Genomic DNA, 23,126 nt, shown 5'->3' on the forward strand with positions numbered 1-23,126 from the left:
ATTTAGACATTAAATGATCCAGTGAGGCTACACAGCTCCGCCCACTCATTTCAGTATTAAACAATCCAGTATGGCTACACAGCTCTGGCTACTCATTTACATATTAAATGATCCAGTGAGGCTACACAGCTCCGCCCACTCATTTAAGTATTAAACAATCCAGTAAGGCTACACAGCTCCGCCCACTCATTCAGCTATAAAAGTGTGACACTGCACAGCTCCACCCAGTAATGAAATGAGGCTATGAGGCCTCAAAGTTCCATACACTTATTTAGCTAATAAGTGAATCTAAGAGGCTACACAGCTCCGCCCACTCATTTAGATATTAAATGATCCAGTGAGTTTTAATGGAACTATGCATCTATGAAACTCCGCCCATTCAACTGAATGTTAAATGAGGCCATTAAGCTCTGCCCTCTCGTTTAGCCATTAAACAAGCCTATGAGACAACAAAGCTCCGCCCACTCATTGGCCATTAAATAAGCCTATTAACATCATTAAAATGGACCTACTCGTTTAGCAGTTGAACGAGGCTGGTGAGGCTACAAGCTCCACCCACTGAAACTCACTTCAAGGCTAACAAAAGTAGCTTATAAAAGCCAGAAACTCAACACAAAACCATTTCAACCGAGTCACATCCTTTTTTTCCTCTTTCATGTGTTGCGCTTTTTCTGTGTGTACGTGTTTGTACGCGTCTCAGGCGGTTGGTTTGAGGGTTTTTTTTGAGTGAAAATCCCACAAAACCCAAGCTAACAACAAACAGGCTGTTGCAGAGACGCTGAGGGGAACAGCTCTGGACTGCAGCCATGTATGAGGGTCTGGCGGTCAAGAAAAGTGTGAACTTAGATTAATCATTAAAAGTGATTAAATTCCTCTGCTCTGCCTGTTTTAGAGAACTTAGTTAGCTTAGTTAGCTTTACCACTTTAGCATTATTTGATGCTAAGTAGCTCTGAAGGCTGTTTGCTCACGTCATGTGTGGCCGTGCTGTCCGTACGGTGATACAGGCCCACACGTATTGAAAGTGTACAAGAAGAAAAAGGGAAAAACGTGTATCTAGATGAATTTGGCCACTTCCTTTATGAAACTGCTGTGACCTCACCCCCCCCCCCCCTCTCTCTCTCTCTCTCTCTCTCTCTCTCTCTCTCTCTCTCTCTTTCGCTTAGCCGTCAGCACCACAACCTTCGCACTCGTATTCATGCCGATCTTCACGTTGATGACACTGAATTCTGAGTCAGGTATGCGAAACGACTCCTAAATCATTTTGGTTCACATTGTTTCACACTTTTGAACTTGTTTATGCGAAAGGATTACAGATAAATATGTTCATTCAGTCTTCATTAGCTTAACATTTTAGCCTATGGTAGTTCTAGAGGCAGATAGTACTGACTAACACTCAGTTCCATGTATTATATATCATGTAAGTACATTTTAATGCACTTTAACATTTTTTCTGCCTTCCTAAATGTTTTCTAATGACATTTTTCCATCTTCACCAGGATGTTAGTGAGAAAAGTAGCCTACATTGTTGATTTGTGCAACACACTGTGGTGGTTAAGGCTGAAATCTACCCACTGTGCAAAATTTCTGCATAATTCAGCGGCTGAGACGTGAAGACATTCAGAGAGGTTTGGTGTGAAAAAAGTTCATGGTATGTAGAGACTCAGGTTTCTTTACAGTGGTGGTGATAGGAACCAGGGGTCGCCATGACTACAACACAAATATAGACATTTTATTTACTATCCAGAACCACCAGTGAACCTACACGAGTCTTCTGAGTTTATATGGAAGGTTTATGATGGGAAAATAGTGATAAGTGTGAAAAAATAAGCTTTCTTTGGGTTCTGTTTTGTCTGGACGTCTGGTTCCTATCACCACCACTGTGAACAATTCTGAGTTTCTCTAGAACAGAGAAGTGAGTGACTCTGTTTACCTATCAACTGTTTAATTATGCGGGAATTTTGAAAAGTCTGTAGAATTGTAGGTTTGGGCTTTGAAGTTTAGCTACCCTTTTTTGTTTGTGTCGGTTTAGCATCTGCGCTACTTGGATGCACCTCTCAGTTCTGAGGTTTAGCATTTTATTTTAGGCCAAAAAGAGAAAAATAGAGCCTGACAAACTTCGGTTCCTGATGGTTGCTGGATGTTCTCAGCACTTTAGTAGCTTTTTGAGCAGCTTATTTTAAAGTTCCTTTTTAAAAATACTCCTACGACTAGTCTTGGGATTTTCCGTTCCACCTTAAATGGCACATATTTCACTGAAGTGTCAACACTTTCACTGGGTTTAGGCTACTTTACACACCTCTGGTCGGGTCATATGTGCTCCACCTTTCTGCTGTAATTTTCATATACATGTCTGAGTGTACTCGTCTCTTGCAGGCCAATGAGGTACACATTCAAATCGGATGACTGCATGGTCATCACCATCCCCCTCCAGAACATCAGGAATACGAGGGATGGCCAGCTGATGCCCGAGAAGTTCACCTGCGTGTTCAAGGACATGTACAAGGTTTTTCTGAAGGGACGACCGAAGGCTCTGGGAGTAAGTAAAACTTCTCCTCAAGTCGGCTCTCTCGAGACACTCGGCGATCAGGAAGGTAGCCTTTAGCTGCACTCTTAAAATAATGGTTCTTCATGGGTTCTTTAGCAAAGGCAATGGTTCTGTTTGGAACCATGAGTTCCATATAGAACCATTTCATGCTTAAATAAATTCTCTGCATGGTGAAGTTGTTCTTCAGGTTGATAGAGAATGTGTTGTGGTGGTTCCACATAACACCAAAGAGGGTTCTGCTATTGTTAAGGGGTTCTGCTATTGTTAAGGGTTTCTACTATTGTTAAAAGGGTTCTCGCTATTGTCAAGCTTGTAACAGTAACAGAAAAGGTTGCATATAGAACCATATGCAACACATTCCCCATCAATCTGGTGAATCATCTCACCATGCGAAGAACCATTTAAGAATTGAATGCTTCTGTATAGAACTCATGGATCTAAATAGAACCTTTCCATTTGCTAAAGAACCCTTGAGGAACATATTCTTTAAGAATGTAGGCTACTGTTACTTCTACTAAGCAGCTTAGTGAACCCACCGTCTATAGAGGTCTCAGTTCCTCTGCTGAACAGCAGTGGATCATCTTAGTACATCAGACATCTGTCAGCATAGGAGCTGAAGATTATTGAGCTTCTGTCTTCACTTTTATCATTTTGGTCTAAAATAAAATGCTAAAAGTGAGGAGTGTCAGCCTTAGCACAGCTGAACCAGCACAACAGAATGATATTAATACCACAAAAAAGAGAATTAATACATTTTAATCACTGAAACAGAAACACTAGACTGTTATTTACTAATACGGTTTAGCAGAAGTGAAAGTAGCATTTGAAAGTATTGGAATATTCAGGGGAGCACAAATCCATCAACACTGCACTCATTTTTCAAAATTTCTGCATAATTCACTGTTTGAGGTGTAATCAGAGTGATTCAGAGTGGTTTGGTGTGAAATGGTTCAGATGTCTTTACAGTGGTGGTGATAGGAACCAGGGGTCGCCATGACTACAACACAAATATAGACATTTTCATTTGCTATCCAAAACCACCAGTGAACCTACACGAGTCTTCTGAGCTTATATGGATATTATACAGACATATGAGTTTATATGGATATATACGGATATATTATTATAAGTTTTCTATGGTTCTATGGGGACTATTTTGCCTTACACACCTTGCATATATCCCTCCACCATGAATATATATATATATATATATATATATATATATATATATATATATATATATGTGTGTGTGTGTGTGTGTGTATATATGTGTGTGTGTGTGTGTGTGTATATATATATGTATATATACACGTATTTCCAAAATGGTAACTTTACAGGAGAAGGAAAAATATACTTAACTTTTAATTTAAGTCAATGGGACCAGAATATATATATATATATATATAGTGTGTGTGTGTGTTTATTTATATATATATATATATATATATATATATATATATATATATATATAAATATACATAAATTCGCATCACATGCTTTAATTTTTATATATATATATATAAATTTTATTTATTTGCTGTAATAAAAGCACAGATTTATTAAACTGTGCTGCATAAATGTCAAAGATCAGTCATATCGTTACCATTTTTCCACATTTTTTTCCCTTTTTTCTTTTTTTTCATAATATGAACAGCCATTGTTTACATCGTGTGAACATTTTGTGATGGAATTACTTTTGGAATAAAATCTTGTTACACTGACTTCCATGAAGTTAAGAAAATTGTGCCTCTCCTATAAATTGTTTTTATTTTTTGAGATAAAAGGTTTATGTTGTGCAATAGGCTCCAACAGCATCTGAGAAAAAAAATGTACATTTTATCTATTAATTTGCATTAATTTGTTACTAACATTAGAATAAATACAATCAAATAAATAATACATTGTGATTTGTGTCAGTTGAACCATTTCCTGTTCTCTCCTGGAGGAAGTCCCGTATTTATACTTACCATCTAATGCCTGGTTTATCTAAACAATCACTCATTAAATTAAACCAGGTGATGGATTTTTATGTCTCACTGTTTGTTATTTATTTATTTTAATGATATATATTGCTTTGATAAACACTCCTCATGCCTTTTTGTGATAGAAAATGTGTTGTATATGGTTCTATAAAACCCCAAAAATTGTTCTGCTATTGTTAAAAGGGTTCTCGCTATCGTCAAGCTTGTAACAACAGCAGAACTTTTTTTGGTGCAACTATTTTCTAAAAAGTTCTGTATATAACCATTTTGCTGTTGTCGGAACAAAACCTCGTATCTCCAAAATGGTAACTTTACAGGAGAAGGAAAAAACATACTCTACTTTTAATGTAAGTCAATGGAACCAGACGTTTTACCAAGTCATTTTGAGTCATTTCTTTTGGTCCATTCATCATGAAATTAACACACAATGTAAAGAACAACAGGCATTTTCAAATTATGTCAAAAACTGAAAAACGACAAAAATGGAGATACAAGGTTTTCTTCCATCAACAGCGATATACAAAACATTTTATATCAATCTGAAGAACCATTTCGCCAAGCAAAGAACCATTTGGAACTCAAGATAGAACTCATGGATTTAAATAGAACCTTTTTGTGACTTTTGCATTGTTTTATATTTGTGTTTGTTCCGTGTTCTGTGTGCTGAAGGCGGCGCAGATGACCACTGGAGTTTTCATCCTGTGTCTCGGGGCCGTTTTTATCAGCTCCTACGGCAGCCAACACGCCTCCCACATCGTACCCAGCTCTGTGGTAAGACGACAAATAGATTACATTCAAACTCACAAGAAACATGAGCTCATTTACTTCGGCGTGGGAACGAAACGCGCTGCCGAGGTTTTCTTTTCGAGCACTGCAGAGTGTTCTAATGAAATAAGACACAGTGTAAATGTTTGTTCTGTTTCAGAAGAGATAAATAAGTAGAGATACACCTATAAACAAACCTCCCTTCTCATTTTACTCAACTGTAGTACAAAGGAACTGGCTTTGAATGTGAAGTGGCCTCTTTTTCAGCAGTTTCACCACAGAAGGACTGTGGCTTAAACATTGAAGGGGAATTCCACTTATTTTTGACAATTTCTGCATAATGCAATGGTTAAGATGTAAACAGAGTCATTCAGAGTGGTTTGGTGTGAAACGCTCTGTTCTAGAGAAACTTACAGAGTGAGAATTGTTCACAGTGGTGGTGATAGGAACCAGACGTCCACCTCTAAAAGCTCCCTCACAGAAAGTTACTACATGAAATGGTTATGAATTCACTGCCTGATGACTGAGACACTGTTTTATGATAGTTTAGAGAAGATTTTGGCCTTAAAATCCACTCATTGTGGAGGGATACATAATATGCAGGGTGTTGTGAGGCAAAATAGTCCCCAAAGAAACTTATTATTTCAGATTTTCCACTATTTTCCATCATCAACATTCCATATAAACTCAGAAGACTCGTGTAGGTTCACTGGTGGTTCTGGATAGTAAATAAAATGTCTATATTTGTGTTGTAGTCATGGCGACCCCTGGTTCCTATCACCACCACTGTAAAAACATCTGAACCATTTCACACCAAACCACTCTGAGTCACTCTGTTTACATCTCACACACTGAATTATGCAGAAATTTTGAAAAATCATTTCATTTAAGGCCTCATTGTGCTTAGAAGCAGCCTGAAAGATGCAGTTGAGGATGTTTATTTTTTATTACAGTGTAGAAACCTGGTGTGAACTCTGTTTTTGTCATATGTGTTTGGATTTTGAACACAATCTGAAATGTTGGGCTGCACAGGAATAAATAAAATCGTGAACTGGTTCAGATATAATCCCATCACTCCTCAAACTTCAATTATCATTTCACTGAGCTCTGAAGAAGATACTTAATCTTCAAAACACAAACTATATTACAACAGCAGATCAGTTCACACTGCATGAACTTGTTTTTGTGTATATTTATTTTTATGTACTGAAGTGCTACATGGTTTGAAGTTGTTTACGAAGTACTTATTTAAAGAGGCATGAATGAATCTTTTTCTCCTCACTTGAAAGTCATATTGATGTTCTAGTTATGTTTACATGATGTGGTTGTATACACTCATATGCAACGTTTGGACACCCCCAGCCAAATTTCATGTTTTGCTGATTTTCTAAGTGAAAAGAAGTGAACACGTCCTCTACAGGGAACACACTTTTTTAGTGCACAATGTATAATTTTTTGCTGAGTTTAACATATTAGAAAAAAAAAACAACACAAAATATCATGTATCATAACTTTTGCACAGGCTGCGTGTTCTGTTTTATTTTTTTTAATATGTTAAATTCAGTAAATAAACAGTAATCGTGCATTAAAGTGTGCAGAAGTGTGTCTCTGTAGAGGCTGTATTCACTTATTTACAATCAGCAAAACTTGACCGGGGTGCACAAACTTTTGCATGTTTGCATATTGATGAACACAAATGTTAAATTTTCCTTTCGTTCAGTTTATAGCGTGTGGCATTCTGACCTACGCGGCTGGATATTCTCCGCTGATGCCTGTGGTACGTATAGAAGTTTGACAGCCGTGTGAAAATGTTAGGGCGCCCCAGTCAAATTCCATGTTGTTGTTGATTTAAAATAATTAAAAAAATAATAATAATTGATGTAAAAATAAATGAACACATCCTCTACACAGAACACACTTTAAAGCACAACTACTGTTTATTTGCTGAATTTAACATACTGAGAGAGAAAAAAAAACATAAGATGTGGCCTGTGCAAAAGTTATGGCACATTTTATATTTTATGTTTTATTTTTTTTCCAGGAAATGTCACCATGTCCAATGCTGTTAAATTGAAAATTTGCAGAAAAAATGTGTTCTCTGTAGACGATGTGTTGACTTATTTCATTAAGAAACACTTGACTGGGGCACCCGAACTATTGTATGCCGATTTTCAAATATTTAATTAATTTATTTGTTTTTTGCTAATTTATTTATTTGGTATACAGCTTGCTGGAAGTTGTATTGATCACATACCTCAGTGTTCACAGACTAACATGTTGAATATCTTTCTGCAAACAGATGAAAATGTCCTTCATCTTCAACATCATCGGCCTTTTCTGGGCCATCGCGGCTCTTGCTCTTTGTCCTCTGATAGAGTCTCAATCTCACCAGGTAAAACAGCTCCATCTTATTACCTCTTGAAAGTCTAGACGATAATATCAGATGATATCAGATGATATCAGAATTATATCAACCCCAGCAAAGTATTGCTTCAAAAATGTTTAATGTTTAATTTTACTGATATTTCAAGCTGATATTCGACGATGTGTTTATTGAACTCCAGACGAGCAGAATGTCTAAATGACGCTGCGCTAAAATATCTACAGAAGTGTTATATTTCTCTGTAATGCTAATCCAGGCAGATTTAGTCCCACTTTCTGTATTTTACAGAATGTCAGTACAGTGGGGTCTAAAAGTCTGAGACCACATTGAAAATCTGAGAACATTTTAAAACAAAGACAAGTTACAACAAGTACAGCAAAGACATGTTAAAGATTCCGCACTATTTCTGGGTCACTGTAAAGGTCAGATTTGGTTTTTAATCTTATTCTTTCCACTGAGGCTCGTGTTCAGACGATTCTCGGGTGCATTTCTTCTGCTCATCAGAGGCACAGACTTATGGAGGCCAGCTCGAGTGCTCGCTGTCATAACGGCAAAGTTAATTGCACAGTTTTTAATTATTTGCTCAATTTAACAAATTAGAAAAGATGAAAACTAAAATATATCATTTAAAATATATAATTTGCAAAAACGTTTGCACAGGCCACATTTAATGATAATATTTTCCCCCAATATGTTAAACTCAGCAAATAACCAGGGGTGTCCCAAACTTCTGCACGCGCATGTACCAAATACTAAGAAATTCATTCAATCAATTTATTCATTCATTCATTCATTTGTTGAAATATTTCCAAAAAATTTTTCGTTCAAATTATTGTGCTGATAATATCGTTTGTGACTAAAAAGTTTGTATTAAATTTGTAAAGAATGCAGAAGTGTCTTCAGTGCCCTCAGATGTCTGGACACTGTATGTACATGAAAATGTCCGATATCAGCGTCAGAGGTTAATACAGAATTACTGTTTATTTACTGAATTTAATATATTGGACAAAAAATAAAACATAATGTGGCCTGTGCAAAATTTGTGGCACGTTATGTTTGGGTCATTCTACAGAAACGTCCACTTTCTATCCACAGGAGTCACTGGTGTTACCGATTCTCATTGGTGTTACACATAATAAACGTATTCATTTTTAATGAACAATGCATTTTACAAAACAGCTGCTACAGAACATCAAACCACATGTTGTCAGTCATTGAATATCCACTAAAATATATAATTTAATCCATTTGTATTCTATTTTTTCACAATGACCTCAGAATAAAGTCGGTCACACCAGTGACTTCAGCTAAAAGCTTCATATGAAATCATGAGCTAAATGAGAAAATCTCTAATAACTGAAAGACTCAGTGGACTCACCATGTGCTTTTCTTCATAGATCCTCAGAAAACAGGTAAAAGGAAGTCAAGTGATGTCATCAGTGTGACTTTTATTTCAAAATAAGAGCTTTTTGTTACGCAGTAACACCAGTGACACGACTCCTGGGGAACTTTCATTATATATTTTATAATATTTATTTGGTGTTTGTTTTCTTTATGTCATTTAAATCATATATTTCATAGTCATGTACAGATTATTGCAGTTAAAATAGCAGTAAAACGTGATTTTTCTTCAAAATACAGCCTCAGCCTTCACACATGACTATGAGGACGAGCTCTTCTGTGGTGCTTGGAATTCTATATGATTGATGTAAAATCCAATATTGCTAAATTGAGGTTCAAGAAGGTGTAATTGTTAAAATAACTAATTGTTTTACTTTAAAATATAAATAAATTGTAACCCTAACATGTTTTTTAAGTGTAATATATCTGTAAACACTAGGGACACAAAAATGGACGTTTCTGTAGAATGACCCATTTTCTGTTTTATTACTCAGCTAATGAATAGACATTGTGCATTAAAATGTGTTTCCTGCAGAGGATGTTAAAGGTCCCATATCCTACACTTTTATGTTATTTTGGCCACTTATAACATTTATCTGCTTTTATGTACAAAAATGGTCATAATTCATTTTCACATGATCATTCTCCAACCTCTCTATATCCCTTACAGTTAAACAAGCTGTTTTTTTTACTGTGCATTTAAGGCTGATATATAAATGAGCTCTGTTATGATTGGCTGCCCTTTACTGCTCGTTTAAAAAAGCACTCAGAGCTGAAACACTCCTTTTAACTTCAGTGTGAATAAGCAAAGCTAAACTGCTGTAAGCTGAAGAAGTGGATGTATAAATGAGTTTGTACTCATGACATCACAGAAACAATGAGCTCAAAATAAGATGGTTTTGTAGATTAGTTTCCACATATATGGATAATTTCCATAAACATAAGCCCTTAATGTGCCCAAACTGCATATGACTGTATAATACACAGAAGTTTGCACTTTGGTTCATTAGAAAGAGGAACTGATGGTCAGTACTCATTCTGTGGCCTGTGCCCTGTTTCTGTTTTTGCAGGCTAAGGATGCTCACGATATGTACATTGGGCTAAAGGGTGTGCTTGTAGCGCTGCATGCGCTCCAGTTTATCCTCGCCGCAGTGCTGATCTACTGGGAGAGTAAAGCCGTCTGCAGAGCGCATTTCAACACCCTGGTAACGTATAACACTGTTACTTATCAGCACAGGTCGCACTTATAGCTGACACAGGCATTCAGTCTCCATAGAAAAGCACTGACCAGTAGAATTGGACACTATGGAGCTTAATGACACCATGTCCAATGCTAAGCATGAGCTAGAGGGGTATAAAACCCCCAGCACTGGGCTGTGGAGCAGTGGAACTGTGTTCTCTGGTGATGGAGCTCCATCCAATACCTTTGGGATAAGTTGCAGTTCACTAAAATATCTGCATCTATTTATTTCACTGTGTTTGAAACTCTACAGAAATGAAATGTTGTATTTCTCTGTAATGCTGATCCAGGCAGATTTAGTCCCAGTTTCTATATTTTATAAATGTAAGTACAGTGGAGTCTAAAAGTCTGAGACCACATTGAAAATCTGAGATTTTTTCTTTTAAAACCTGGAAATAAACAACAACATTTAACATTTACTCTGCTTCTAAACTGTGGAACTCAATTCCACCTTGTATTAGACAGTCAAGCTCAGTGCTCACTTTTAAGAAGCACCTAAAAACGTATCTCTTTAAATTAGCATTTAACTAAAACTGAATGTCTCGTGGTTTTTATCTTGTAATTTAATCTTCTGCATTTTCTTCTGATTCTAATTAAGCACTAATGATCTTTTCTATAACTATGTTTTATCACCTGTCTGTAAAGCACTTTGAGCTGCCACCGGCATGAAAAGTGCTATATAAATAAAATTATTATTATTATTTAAGAACTAAGAAAAGAAGGTCAGATTTGGTTTTGAGTCTTATTCCTTCCACTGAAGCTCGTGTTCAGACGGCTCTCGGGTGTATTCGATCTGCTTATAGAGGCCAGCTTGAAGGCACGCTGTCATTATGGCAAATTTTAGGGCACGATTTCTATTTATTTGCTGAATTCAACAGATTAGAAAAAAAATCAATAAAACATAACATTAATTTTAGCAAATAAACAGTAATTGTGCATTAAAATGTGCACACGTGTGTCTCTGTAGGGGATGTGTTAACTTTTTCACACTTAGAAAATCAACAAAACATGCCATTTCCTGGGGTGTACAAACTTTTGCACACAAATACTAAGAAATTCTGAAATTCATGAATTCGTTTCAAAGATTCGACTTTTCGCTCAAACTGTCATGCTGATAAAATTGATTGTAATAAAAAGTTGATTGTAATAAAAAGAACTGAATATCCAGGACATATACTGAGTGTCCAGAACTGACAACATCAGTACCTGACCTCACTAATGCTCAACCAAATCCTCACAGCAGTGTTCATATAGTGTAAGGTCTTCCCAGAAGAGTAGAGGATGTTACTGCAGCACAAACTCACAATTAATACCTTCATTTCAGAAGAAACACTGGAGACTAGAAACTTTTGGGCATATGGTGTAGTTCTGATTGCGTAAAAAGATTGAAAAAGCTGAGCTCAACCTGATATTCACACAGTTCTATGGCTCTCTAACGCAGAAACGTACTACTTTTTTCAGTGGAAAGAATTTAATTTTTTCAGTTTTGATTTTCTTTGTTGTGATATTGTCCTCTGGTAATCATGTAGCAGACATGTTTGACAGTTAAACAGCTGAACAGGCTCACAGACTATTAATTCAGCATACAAACACAAAGGCAGTCAGAGAGGCTGAGAGAGAGAAAGAGAGGAGCGAGGTTGTGCTCTGCGACGATCTGAGAGAATAAACTCTCTGGGCCAAACGTGTCTCTGCTAATGTATTTTTAAGTTTTCATACACGGACACAAACTAAACCCTAATCCCTCAAACGACTGATTATTACTACATTACCTCGTTTGCAGTTTTCAGCTCTGACCGTTTCTCACATGAGGCGATGTTTTGTCCACATGCTCCTCTATTAGCAGTCTGATCAGATGACTGTTTAGGCTGTTAAGTCTTTGTTTTTGTTTACTTTATTTCCGTCCACGTCTTTTTTTTTGAACCGCCGCTAACACAACATCACTGGGCAGCTCAACACGCTTGGAGGAGAACACTAGGGCTTTGTTCACACAGCAGGTAAAAGTGGCCCAAATCTGATCTTTTCCCTCATAAGTGACACAGATGTGTCTGTGTGGTCGTGATTGTTTACCTCTGGATGAGCCGTGAAGCAGCGTGAAGATTGTTCTTTTGATCATGCGGGTCAGTTTAGGAGCTGATCTGTTCAGACTGATGTCAAATACAGACAACATTTAAAAGATATTGTGAACAGCCGAAACAAAAAAATCAGATTTGGTGAGAAAATCGGATTTGGGCCTGTTTTACCTGCTGTGTGAACGAAGTCAAACAGCTAGTCCTGTTACAGATTAGTTAACAGACAGGCTAGCATCGTGCAGAGTAAAGGGGCATGAAGGAGGACCATCCCACCCACCAGGGACGCAGAAACGTGTTTTAAATTAGAGGTGCTGAAATTTTCAGTAGCGTCATATGAGACATATGATATCATGCAAACTGATGGGCCTCTTTTGATGTGACTTTTGTTTTATTGTTTTTACTTCTTTTTCTAATTGACATTAAAGAGAACGTGTCATTCAGCGCTGTAATGAGGAGAGAGACGAAAATATATACATCTAACTGACACATCATCTCTGAGCTCATTCTGGACCAACTTTATGCAAATTAACTGAACGGACTGTTGAAATGTGGTGTGCAGCCCAGTCATGCAGTGAGATTTAACACCGGAACACACAGCGTGGGAGATTTAACGCTTGATAAAAACGTCATTGTTCTGATAAATGATCATTTTTACGTTTAAAACAATATTAGGCTGCTTTGCGACTCAGAACTGGCCTCTATCTCTGAATAGACTTTCTCTATTTGAACCTCAACCTGTGTGTAATTGAGCGATCCACCCCCTAAAGCGGCCAACAGCGGTTTCTGGCTCACTGTAATGAAAATACGGGGATACAGAAATACTGTTGATTTTGAAAATAAAAAGTACAAACTCCACTCTACAACTGTCGTAAAGTTAAGAACACATTTAGGAACATAATATGTTCAAGACTAACACTTATTCTTAGAATTATTCTTAAGAAAATAATTGAGAAAAGGAAATAAGATCATTTTTAAGAAGTGATTTGAAAAATAACAATTTTTCGTGACGTTTTTCTTAAGAATGAAGTTAAGAAGAAACATTTAAGAGGATTTGCTTTCTTAGGACACTTTCGTGACTCTGGAGCTGGATTCATGAAAGCTCTCTTAAGAAAAAACTTGCGAAGGTTCTTAAGACAAACACTAAGTTTATTAGAATGTTTTTAAATGCAGTTCTTGAAAAAAAGTTAAGAAGTTCTCAAATATTCTCTTAAGATGATCTTAGTTATTTCCTTAAGATCTTCTTAAGAAAATCTCCATTGTTTTCTTGTGTCGGCTCTGGTGCATTTAACCTTGTACAATAAACGACACAAGATACATTTTAAATTTGTATTAATTGTTATTTCCGTTATTTAGTTTAATCCGCTCAGAGGAGCAAAATGGAGGAAAATCATCAAACCAAGTGTTTAAAAAAACTTAGCAAATAAGAACTGTGATAAATTTAGATGCTGACCTCGTCAACTCTTACAGCCTGAGACAGTGTGAGGCTTTCATACGGTCAAGAAAACATTTAAGAACATAATATTTTAAGAATAACACTCATTCTTAGAATTACTCTTAAGAAAATAGTTAAGAAAGAAAAAGAAAAGAATCTGTAAGAAGGTATTTAAAGAATATCAGTTTTTCGTAACTTTTTTCTTAAGAATAAAGTCAAGAAAAAACATTTAAGAAGATTTTCTTTCTTGAGACACTTTTGTGAACCCGGCCCCAGACCGAGGTTTACACATCTACATATAATAATATATTAAAACACACTGATGAATCACTAATGAGACATAGTTAAAGACTGACCTGCATTATTCAAAATCATTTACCTCTGATACTTTTTATTACCTTGATTCATCAAAACACGCACAGCAACACTGAGTGTGTTTACATGCACTTAATAATCCAATAACTGCAAAAAATCAGATTTTGTCAGTAATCTGATCAACGCGTTTACATGTACTTGAGTAATCAGATAATGGGGAAACCTCAGGTCTACATGAGTCAGACAGTAATCAGATTTCTGCTTTACAACCAGCTTTTTTTAAAAACATCGCGCCACTTTACCTGAAAATATGAACAAACATCATCTAGAAGATGAAGAATATTTAAAACCTTTATTTAACGTTTGGTTTCAGCGTCGCTCCAACAGTGTTTTGCTGCGTCTCGCGGCGAGACTGCTCGCCTATTTCCGGTACCGCTGTCTGTTTTCGCACATGCTCAGACTGAGAAATCCAAAAGAAATCAGAGTAAGAGTTCACATACACTGAGAAATCTGATTACTGAGCTAAATCCAGCCTCTTTTCTAGATTGGAGTCAGCTGTTTACATGACCATTTGAATAATCGGATAACTGCAGAAATTGGATTATTGAGAGCATGTAAACGAATAAGTTTGATTTTTCTGTTTTTCAGCCCATGATCACACTGAAGCAGGACCAGTGAGCTGCCGAAGACATCAGACTGAAAACTGGATCAAAAATTCAACAGAGGAAACTTCAATCAGATGATCCGACCACAAAAGCACCTCAGATAAGCTTAGTGCTCAGTATAGACCCACCACTGTGTTATCGGCAGATTATTTATACGCAATTGATTTACATCTGCATACAGTCCTAAAAGTAAAGCTTCCTAAACCAACATGCAGCTCTAAAATACCTTTAACTGGTGTGGAACCTTCATGTTGCATAAGGGTTCTTTAAATGTGAAAGGGTTTCACAGCTTATTTACAAATAGCTCTTTAAATAATCTTCCATTAAAAGGTTCTTCAGCCCCTTTTCACTGCAGACAGATGCAGTTCCCGCCTGTTTCGCCATGTTTATAATAACATTGACAGATTATATTTGGATGGAAATGTGTATGATTTACAAATTAGTAGATGAGCTGTATTTTCATCTTCGTAGCGAGCGAGTCGACATTTCTAAGCGCGTTTATTGTGTTTGAATGCTGTGTTTATTGTGTCAGCTGTACAGGATTGTTTGTCCGTTTTATCTCGGCACGGCTGTCTTTGTGGAGAGGTGTGAATAGTTTTTCACAGCAGGGGGTTCTCACCCTCCCCTTTCGCCCCTCATTGCTCTCTAGCAGCTCAACATTTCACACACAGAGAAACAACAGAGTTTTAGTTCATTTGATTACAAAAACATTCATTCATGAATTTATTCATTCATTTATTCATTATGCTAATTAAAAATGTCAGTGAATGGTCACTAGGGGGCGCTGCAGAAAGAGGTTATGAGTGTATTTGAAACAGAAACGAGTTTTCTTCTGTTTTGTTTCAGTGATTCAGTGACTCAGTAGTACGTTTGGGCTTCAGGTTCAAGAGTCAAAATCATGAAAACTGAAATTCCCTCACTTTTTTCAAATGTACACATGCTGTACAGTCTACATACGGAAACTACGCTGCAAAAAAAAGCCGGTTTGGAATTATTTGTTTTTTACGATGCTGTGAAAACAAACATATAGGCTGTGTCCCAATGCCGCTGTGACGCAGTCGGCCTTCAAATGCAGCCTCCGAAGGACGCAGCCCCTGAATTGGAACACAGCTATTGACATACATCCTCCTATTCAGCATATAGCAGTTTAGCAGTAAGTTATAAGGAGTGTTTCAGCCTGGACTGCTTTTCTTAAAGGCACAGTAACAAAACCAGCCTGTTTTATTCTCAGAGATAAAGAGAGGCTGAAAAACATAATGTAGACCTGAATTTTGAATGAACTGACCAAATTTTTCATCAGTGGACCTAAAAATAAGTTCTAAACTGTAGGTTATTGGCTCTGTAGAGGGACAATGAAGCGTTCGGCACGAGAGTTTGGCACGAGAACTGGAGAAGCAGCACTTTTTCTGAGTGTATTTAGAACATAAATCAAACAGCCGTGATACATCAGATCTCCGGAATGGGAACTTTACAGGACAAAGAAAACGTCTAATGTGAGTTAATATAAAAACATTTTACTCCAAGTCATTGTGGACTGTTTCTGTTGGTCCATTCATCATGAAATGTAACGCAATGTAAACAGCAGTATTTTCAAACGCTGTAAAATCACAGATGTGAGGTTCTGCTCTGATATGAAACGCTGGATAAAGCTGTTCATTTGCTTAAATGTTTAAAAACCTTATAAAGACAAAATAAAGAAAAACGAAGGTTTAAATTAAACGTCTTCTGTAAGCTGTGCATGTTTTATTACCAGTTTGTTTTTATTTGCAGTTTTTTGTTTTTATCTTTGGAATTACATGCATATTTAGTTATTTAGTCATAGAATGATTGAATGATTTAGATCACTGAATGATATCTTGACTATTTGCTGACACATTTAAACAAGAGGACCCGATTTATTTTTTGCTTTTGGTCAGATTTTTTTTCACATTCTTTTCTTTTTTTTCAGATTTTTCATTTTTTCTGATTTGTCTTTTTTTCAGTGTTTTTATTTTTCTATTTTTTCTGATTTTTCTGTTTTTTTTTATTTTTGTTTTTTTCTGATTTTTCTGTTTTTTTTTGTTTTTTTTATTTTTCTGCTTTTTCTGTTTTTTCAGTTTTTTTGATTTTTCTGTTTTTTTTCTGATTTTTCTGTTCTTTCTTTGTTTCTTTTTTATTTTAACATTATTTTGGCTTCATAAACAAGCTCTGTAGTCTTTCTGAGGAAGAGAGAGAGAGAGAGAGAGAGAGAGCGGTGTGAGAAGAGGAAAATGCTAGCGAGGTGCGAACATTTCAGCATTTCCTCTTTGTGACATCTTTATCTGTCACCACAGCGAGCTGCTGATGTCCAGACGAGGTGAAAAACATTCATGAAGGCAGAAATAAGTGCCAACCACAAGAGCTTTAAAAGAAAAGAGTAAAGAGATCATTACACCTCGCTTCGATTAAAGAGAGAGAGAGGAAGCAAAGAGCCAGAAATGAACTCATCTGTCGGGGCCGAGTGGAAAAAGAGAAACAGGATGGAAAGAAATAAGAAAGAAAAGAATGAAGTGTCGTAGTAAAATCTCTGATACGGAGCAGAGAGGAGTTTCTGTCAGTAGAGCTCTGAATTACAGTAAACAGTCTGAGTGTAAATATATGTTATGCTGAATGTAATAAATGTTAGTTTGATATGTTTGTGTGAATGTGTAATATCTTTAAAATGGAAAAATTTAAAACCGTGATAATTATCTAATCCTTTATCATGGTTTATCATATTATCACAATATTATGTTAAAAATAAAAGTGCTTCATGTAGAAGATATTTACACACAGTTTTATGCAAAAGTTTGAGCACCCCATGTCAAATCACACATTTTGTCACAGTAAAAATATTCACACATCCCCTGCAGAGACCACTCTCATATTTTTCTGCAAATTTTGGTGCATAATTTCTATTTATTTGCTGAGTTTAACATGATTTTTTTTTACCTCAATATGTTAAGTTTAGTAAATAAACAGTAATTTTGTGTTAAGATGTGCAGAAGCGCGTCTCTGTAGAGGATGTGTAACTTATTTACATTTTGCACACAAATCTTATCTGAATATGTTTATCTGTTGCCAGTAGTTTGTTGTTGGTTTTCCATTTTGAATATTTCCGTCTTTTCCTTGTTGGCGCTTTGTATAAATGCACAGCAGTCATTTATTTCGACTGGACTCCAGGTCTGTGTTTTTGTTGCCAGCGGTTACGTACAGTGTGACGAGCCTTGCAGTCCGTACTGTGAGCTGTGAAGGTGCTCAGACTGAAACAGCTGTACAAACATCACGTAAAGCAGGAGATCACAGTGTGACGGTGTAGTGCGAGTCTGAGGAAGCAGAGCTGCTCTGTGTGTCTAAATAAACTCTGAAACTGCTACTAGTTTGACCACCCAGATAGTAAGAGCACAGCGGACCACTGGCGGCCCACTGGCCTTTTGCCATCGATGGTTATAGGCGCAGTATGTACAATTTAGTGGCATCTAGTGGTGAGGTTGCAGATTGCAACCAGCTGAATCCCCCTCCCTCTCCCCTCCCTTTCCAAACGTGTAGCAGAACCTACAGTGGCAGTTCTATATAGAACCTTTTTGAAAAAGGAACCTCATTTTTAAGTGTGTGTTTCTTTAAAAAAATAAACTCGTGAACTAAACCGTTTTACAGGTTTTTTGCTCTAAATAAAAGCTATAGTTAATGGAGCCATATGTAAAAAATGAGCTGCCAGAAGGAGGAAATCAAGTTAATGGCCTCCTCTTTGGCAGAGAACCACAGGAGATAACAGATCTGAACTTATTAGAATAAAGAACCACACGTCATGTTTGTCATTGGATGTTCCAGCCAGCGAGGCTGATGTTCTGACATCACAAAGGTGTGTTTTGGCTTGTGTAGCGGATGGAGAGCAACTGCAGTGCCGACTTCACAAACTGCAGCCGCTTTTAAAGTCATGTGACATGGTGACGTTCTGCAGCGCCGGTGAAAGTCGGACAAAAGTCCAGCACACATCACGATAAGTCAGCGCAACCAATATTGGGTTACTGTAGACTAGAGCTGGGCGATATGGCCAAAGATGTTATCACGATAAACAGAATTCATATCGTTCGATATCGATACATACCGCAATAAATGTCAAATCATTATTTCAAGTCTGAAGGCTGATTTTTGCTCCTGGGTGGTTAATCGCGGTTTTAAACTATCCTTTATGGTCTGAACACGACAAACACTCACCAAACAGTGGAACATTTCACAGATCTGTCATGGGAGAGTGGGAGAAAGTGTCTGCTGAGCTGTTTTTACCAGCTGGAAAAGCACGGCTATTTTGTAATAGTCATAATTTAAGAAAGAAAACAGATTATTGTTAGCTGGTGCCGAGCGCTCGGCTACCCCGCTACAAACGACATCACAGTATTCAGACACCAGCTAGACAACTGGATTTCTCTATACTATCGTAGTAGTTTGAGGGGTGAACCGCAAAATATCAACACCAGACAAACAGAGTCCTCCTTTTAGGTACGTTTAAACTGAAAGCGGTGCTTTTGTGTCGTGTTTGATATACAGTATCATCAGTTCTCCGTGCTGTGTGAGTGACGGAGCTGCTTCAGGTTAGCCAGCTGCTATAAACAGCTAGCCTGGAAAGATAGCGCTCTCCTCCTCTCCAATGCCTCACAGCTTCCTCAGTTTACTTTCGTTTAAATCAGGGCTGTAATTTACATGAACCCACTTCTTTCTTTCACTTTCGTTGCTTGGGAATGCACCAATATTAAAATATGACTGAGCGCTGTAACAGCGCTGTAGTTGAGAGGAGCAGACGTGATTTAACGCTGCTAAAGCTGTTAGGATGTTAGTAAAGAGGTGAGTTCACTGTAGGTCAGTACAGTTACACCTCTGACCTCGTCACTCACACTCGGTCACAGGAGAGCAGATCGCCGGTCGCTCCACTCAAACAGGGAATGTGTAACTCCGCATTTCAGCCGTTGCTAAAGACTCATCTTACTCGTGGCCCCCTCCCTCTCTAATCATGTAGAAAAACTCAGAAGTGTGCCCTCTCCTGGCGACAGCAGAGTAGTGTCACTTTCCTTGCAGTAGAAAACGCCACCAAGGCTTTCGCTGAACGTGGGAGTGTGAGAGCGGTGTATTATATCGAACATTTATCAAACATGTATCGCTCTATCGAGGAAAAGTTAAATTGCGATAATTATCGTTATCGTTTTATCGCCCAGCCCTACTGTAGACACATGGCGGCGCAACATGCCGGACTCTGTTAAAGAGGAACTGCTAGAGAACTTGTAGAGAGGAGAATTACCACTCTATAGTGTTTTCCGGGTTTCTCAAACTCTAGAGGGCGCTCCAGAGCAAGTCCAAAATGTATGGGTTAATATGGAGCATTTGAGCAAAATAATAGTTTATAAATGTTTAAACATTTTAATATAAAATAATACAAAACACAGAACAGTATAAAACATTTTAACACTGCTGTTATATTTTTAAGAGCTTTTAAGCTCGAGTTATAGGAGTTTAAAACGGTGTCTCGTACGTTCATGACGTCTGTGAGCGCAAACAGCCAATGAGCTGCTCCGCTCGCCAACCAATCAGCACTCAGTAGCAGTAATGTTAGCGTCCTGCTGCCCAAAACCCGTTTGCTGTAGAAAAAATGAAACATACAGGTGAGTTTTCTTTGCTTTTTTAGTGAAATCCATCCTTCTACCATCTAAAATTAAAGGAAAGTTCTGGGCGATTGATTAGAAACTATTTTAACTTTTCATTGTTAGCCGTTGAGCTCCATTCACCTCCATTCATTGAGGACTCGCTCTCGGGCGCCCTCTGCTGTTTAGCAGTCCTGTTTGTGATATAACAGTGGAAATAGGAAGAGGCCAGACTCCTCATAAACTGGCTCTGGAGGAGCTGCTCCCTGTGTAGATATGAAGGGCTCGTTCTAAACTAATGAAAACACAACGATTCGTAGTTAGAGGTGTTTATACACCTCTAAATATTGGTTTACTATATTCTAATCTTACACACTTCACCTTTAAGCAGAGTATTAAACCAAACACCACTTTTCATCACTCATTTTCCGCTCACAGTCCAACGTACTTACTTTTCACTCGTTTCTTTCCTTTTCATCCTTTGTATATTAGTTTAGTTAATAGTTTTAACAGTAATATCGTAAATAAAGCTGGTTCTATAGCTGTAATCAATCTAGCACAGCATCAGCAACATCAACTGAATCATTTTATATCAGGCCTAGTCACTAATTTGTTTTCTCTCAATTGTTTGCAATATTTGTCTTAGTTTATTTTCCAAAATATTTTTGCGAAAGTTTGCTACGTGATATTCCTGTTGAGTTAAAGTGCATCCCACTCTGTATCTAAACGCTAAATGTCCCGTATTACCCTACCTCTGTAAAACACATCACAACACCAATTCCCATTGAACATAGCCTTATTTCTGCCAAACCATTTGCTACATGTGGATCTCACTGAACACTTCCACGTTTTTTAAACTCTTTGCCACATCCCATTCCTGAACAGCTGATTTCTCCCAGATGTTTTTTTTTCCCATGGAACATGTTCGTGTTTGTGCTAACACGTTCCTGCGTTGCCTGTGTGCAGTTTTTTCTCCTAAACAGTTTTTATCACACGCTGCTCACACTGAATGCAGCCCTATTACTGTTAAACAGCTCATTTTGGTGCCATTGAATGCTCCCATAATACTGCACACATTTCGTTACATCCCACTTATTGAATATGCATTTCTGCTAAACACTTTGCAACACTCAGTCTCACTGAATGAAGCCCTATTTGTGTTAAACAGTTTCAAAGTGGGTTAAAGTGTTCAATGTATAGTTATTATATATGTTATATGTATATATATATATATATATATATATATGACTTGGTCCCATTTATATGTTATATGTATATATATATATATATATATGACTTGGTCTCATTGAATGTTTTGTTTTTTTCTTTATTATTCTTTTATACTTTATTATCTCACAAAGGGAATTTCTTTGTAACTGTATTTCAAACAAAAAAAAACATCATACACATAAATATATCAATAAAATCACAGGATAAAAGACCAATCTGAGAGTATTCATACATACATGGATGTAGTTTCTGCTAAATAATTTTCCACATCACTTTCCCCTTTAGAATAGCTTTATTTTGACACAGCAGTGTATCAGCCCCAGTTCCCATCCAGTACAGCCTATTTCTGCTAAACATTTTACTACATAAAAGTCTCCTCCTCACAGAGCTGCAGCCTCTTACTCTCCAGCTTCTGTTCGGTATTCCATTACATTATTCCATTCCATTAGGAGACGGCTAAACATATCACAAAGAGACATTTGGTCTACACACTACCTACTTTTCCCTGCTGAAAAACCCAGCACAGACCAGACATGCATTCCATACTGGTCTATGCTGGTTTATCTGGTCACCCAGTATGGTCATGTTGACTGACCAGCATACCTGCATCCAAAACACAACATATGCTGGCCTACCCTGTTTTTTCAAGCGGGGTTACCAAAGGCAAAAGAGGTGAGTTTTAAAATTGTAAATGCTATTGATCCTTCCAACAAATTTTTGAGGGCAAAATTAAATTCAGGTACAAATAATGTTGTTTTTTCTGTGGTAATGAAACTGAAACTGTGGAACACGTTTTCTTTCAGTGCTAAAAGGTACAAACCTTCTGGGACATCCTTTTCAAAACTGGTCTAAAAACACTGAGATACATTAATGAAAGGTCTGTGAAGGTCGGCCTGTTCTTGGTGGAGAAAATGTTGAATTTCTAGTGAATATTTTGATAGTTATTCAAATACTTCATACACAAGAGTGGATGAACTCAGGCGATTCCCAACCAAATATTAACACAAGTGCTCTGAACAAAACAAACAAACTTGTTAGGAAGGCTGGCTCTGTTGTAGGAGTCAAGCTGGATTCTCTGGAGGTTGTGGAAGAACAAAGGACTCTCAACAAGCTGTTAGCCATCCTGGACAACACCCCACACCTCCTGCTTGCTACACTGGATAAACAGAGAAGCTCATTCAGTCAGACTGTCACAGCTGCGCTGTGTTAAAGAGGCCGTGTGAGATCTTTCTTACCCACTGATATACGGCTCTACAGCGAGTCTCCTTACTGCAGAGACGGTACTGATCTCCTGCTGTCTGAACTGCGCTGAACCTCATCACTGTATCACCTCTCCTGTTAATACTCACTGTGCAGTATATCATAACTGCTACTGTAATGACGCTCACTGCGCACTTAACACTGTAAAACTGCTGATATTCATAGTTATGCTCATATTCATTGTGTTGTAACTACCTCATAGCACTTA

At 37.3% G+C, this 23,126-nt stretch overlaps 1 protein-coding gene across 1 annotated transcript; it reads left to right on the top strand.

Moving 5' to 3' along the window:
* The first annotated feature begins 1,130 nt into the window (after positions 1-1,130).
* On the top strand, positions 1,131-16,521 carry LOC118799121. The gene is made up of 7 exons (XM_036558829.1): positions 1,131-1,236; positions 2,375-2,537; positions 5,198-5,299; positions 7,014-7,070; positions 7,593-7,685; positions 10,148-10,282; positions 14,782-16,521. The coding sequence occupies exons 2-7, from the start codon at positions 2,379-2,381 to the stop codon at positions 14,809-14,811; spliced, it is 576 nt and encodes a 191-aa protein (XP_036414722.1). The 5' UTR covers positions 1,131-1,236; positions 2,375-2,378; the 3' UTR covers positions 14,812-16,521.
* The last annotated feature ends 6,605 nt before the right edge of the window (positions 16,522-23,126 follow it).

This window comes from Colossoma macropomum, unplaced genomic scaffold (assembly GCF_904425465.1).
Source record: "Colossoma macropomum unplaced genomic scaffold, Colossoma_macropomum, whole genome shotgun sequence".
Taxonomy (NCBI): domain Eukaryota; kingdom Metazoa; phylum Chordata; class Actinopteri; order Characiformes; family Serrasalmidae; genus Colossoma; species Colossoma macropomum.

Coding starts and splice junctions, on each gene's coding strand:
- LOC118799121 (XM_036558829.1), top strand. CDS start 2,379: ATGAGGTACACATTCAAATCGGATGACTGCATGGTCATCACCATCCCC. Junction 5,300..7,013: donor ACATCGTACCCAGCTCTGTG/GTAAGACGACAA, acceptor CCTTTCGTTCAG/TTTATAGCGTGTGGCATTCT. Junction 7,071..7,592: donor ATTCTCCGCTGATGCCTGTG/GTACGTATAGAA, acceptor TTCTGCAAACAG/ATGAAAATGTCCTTCATCTT.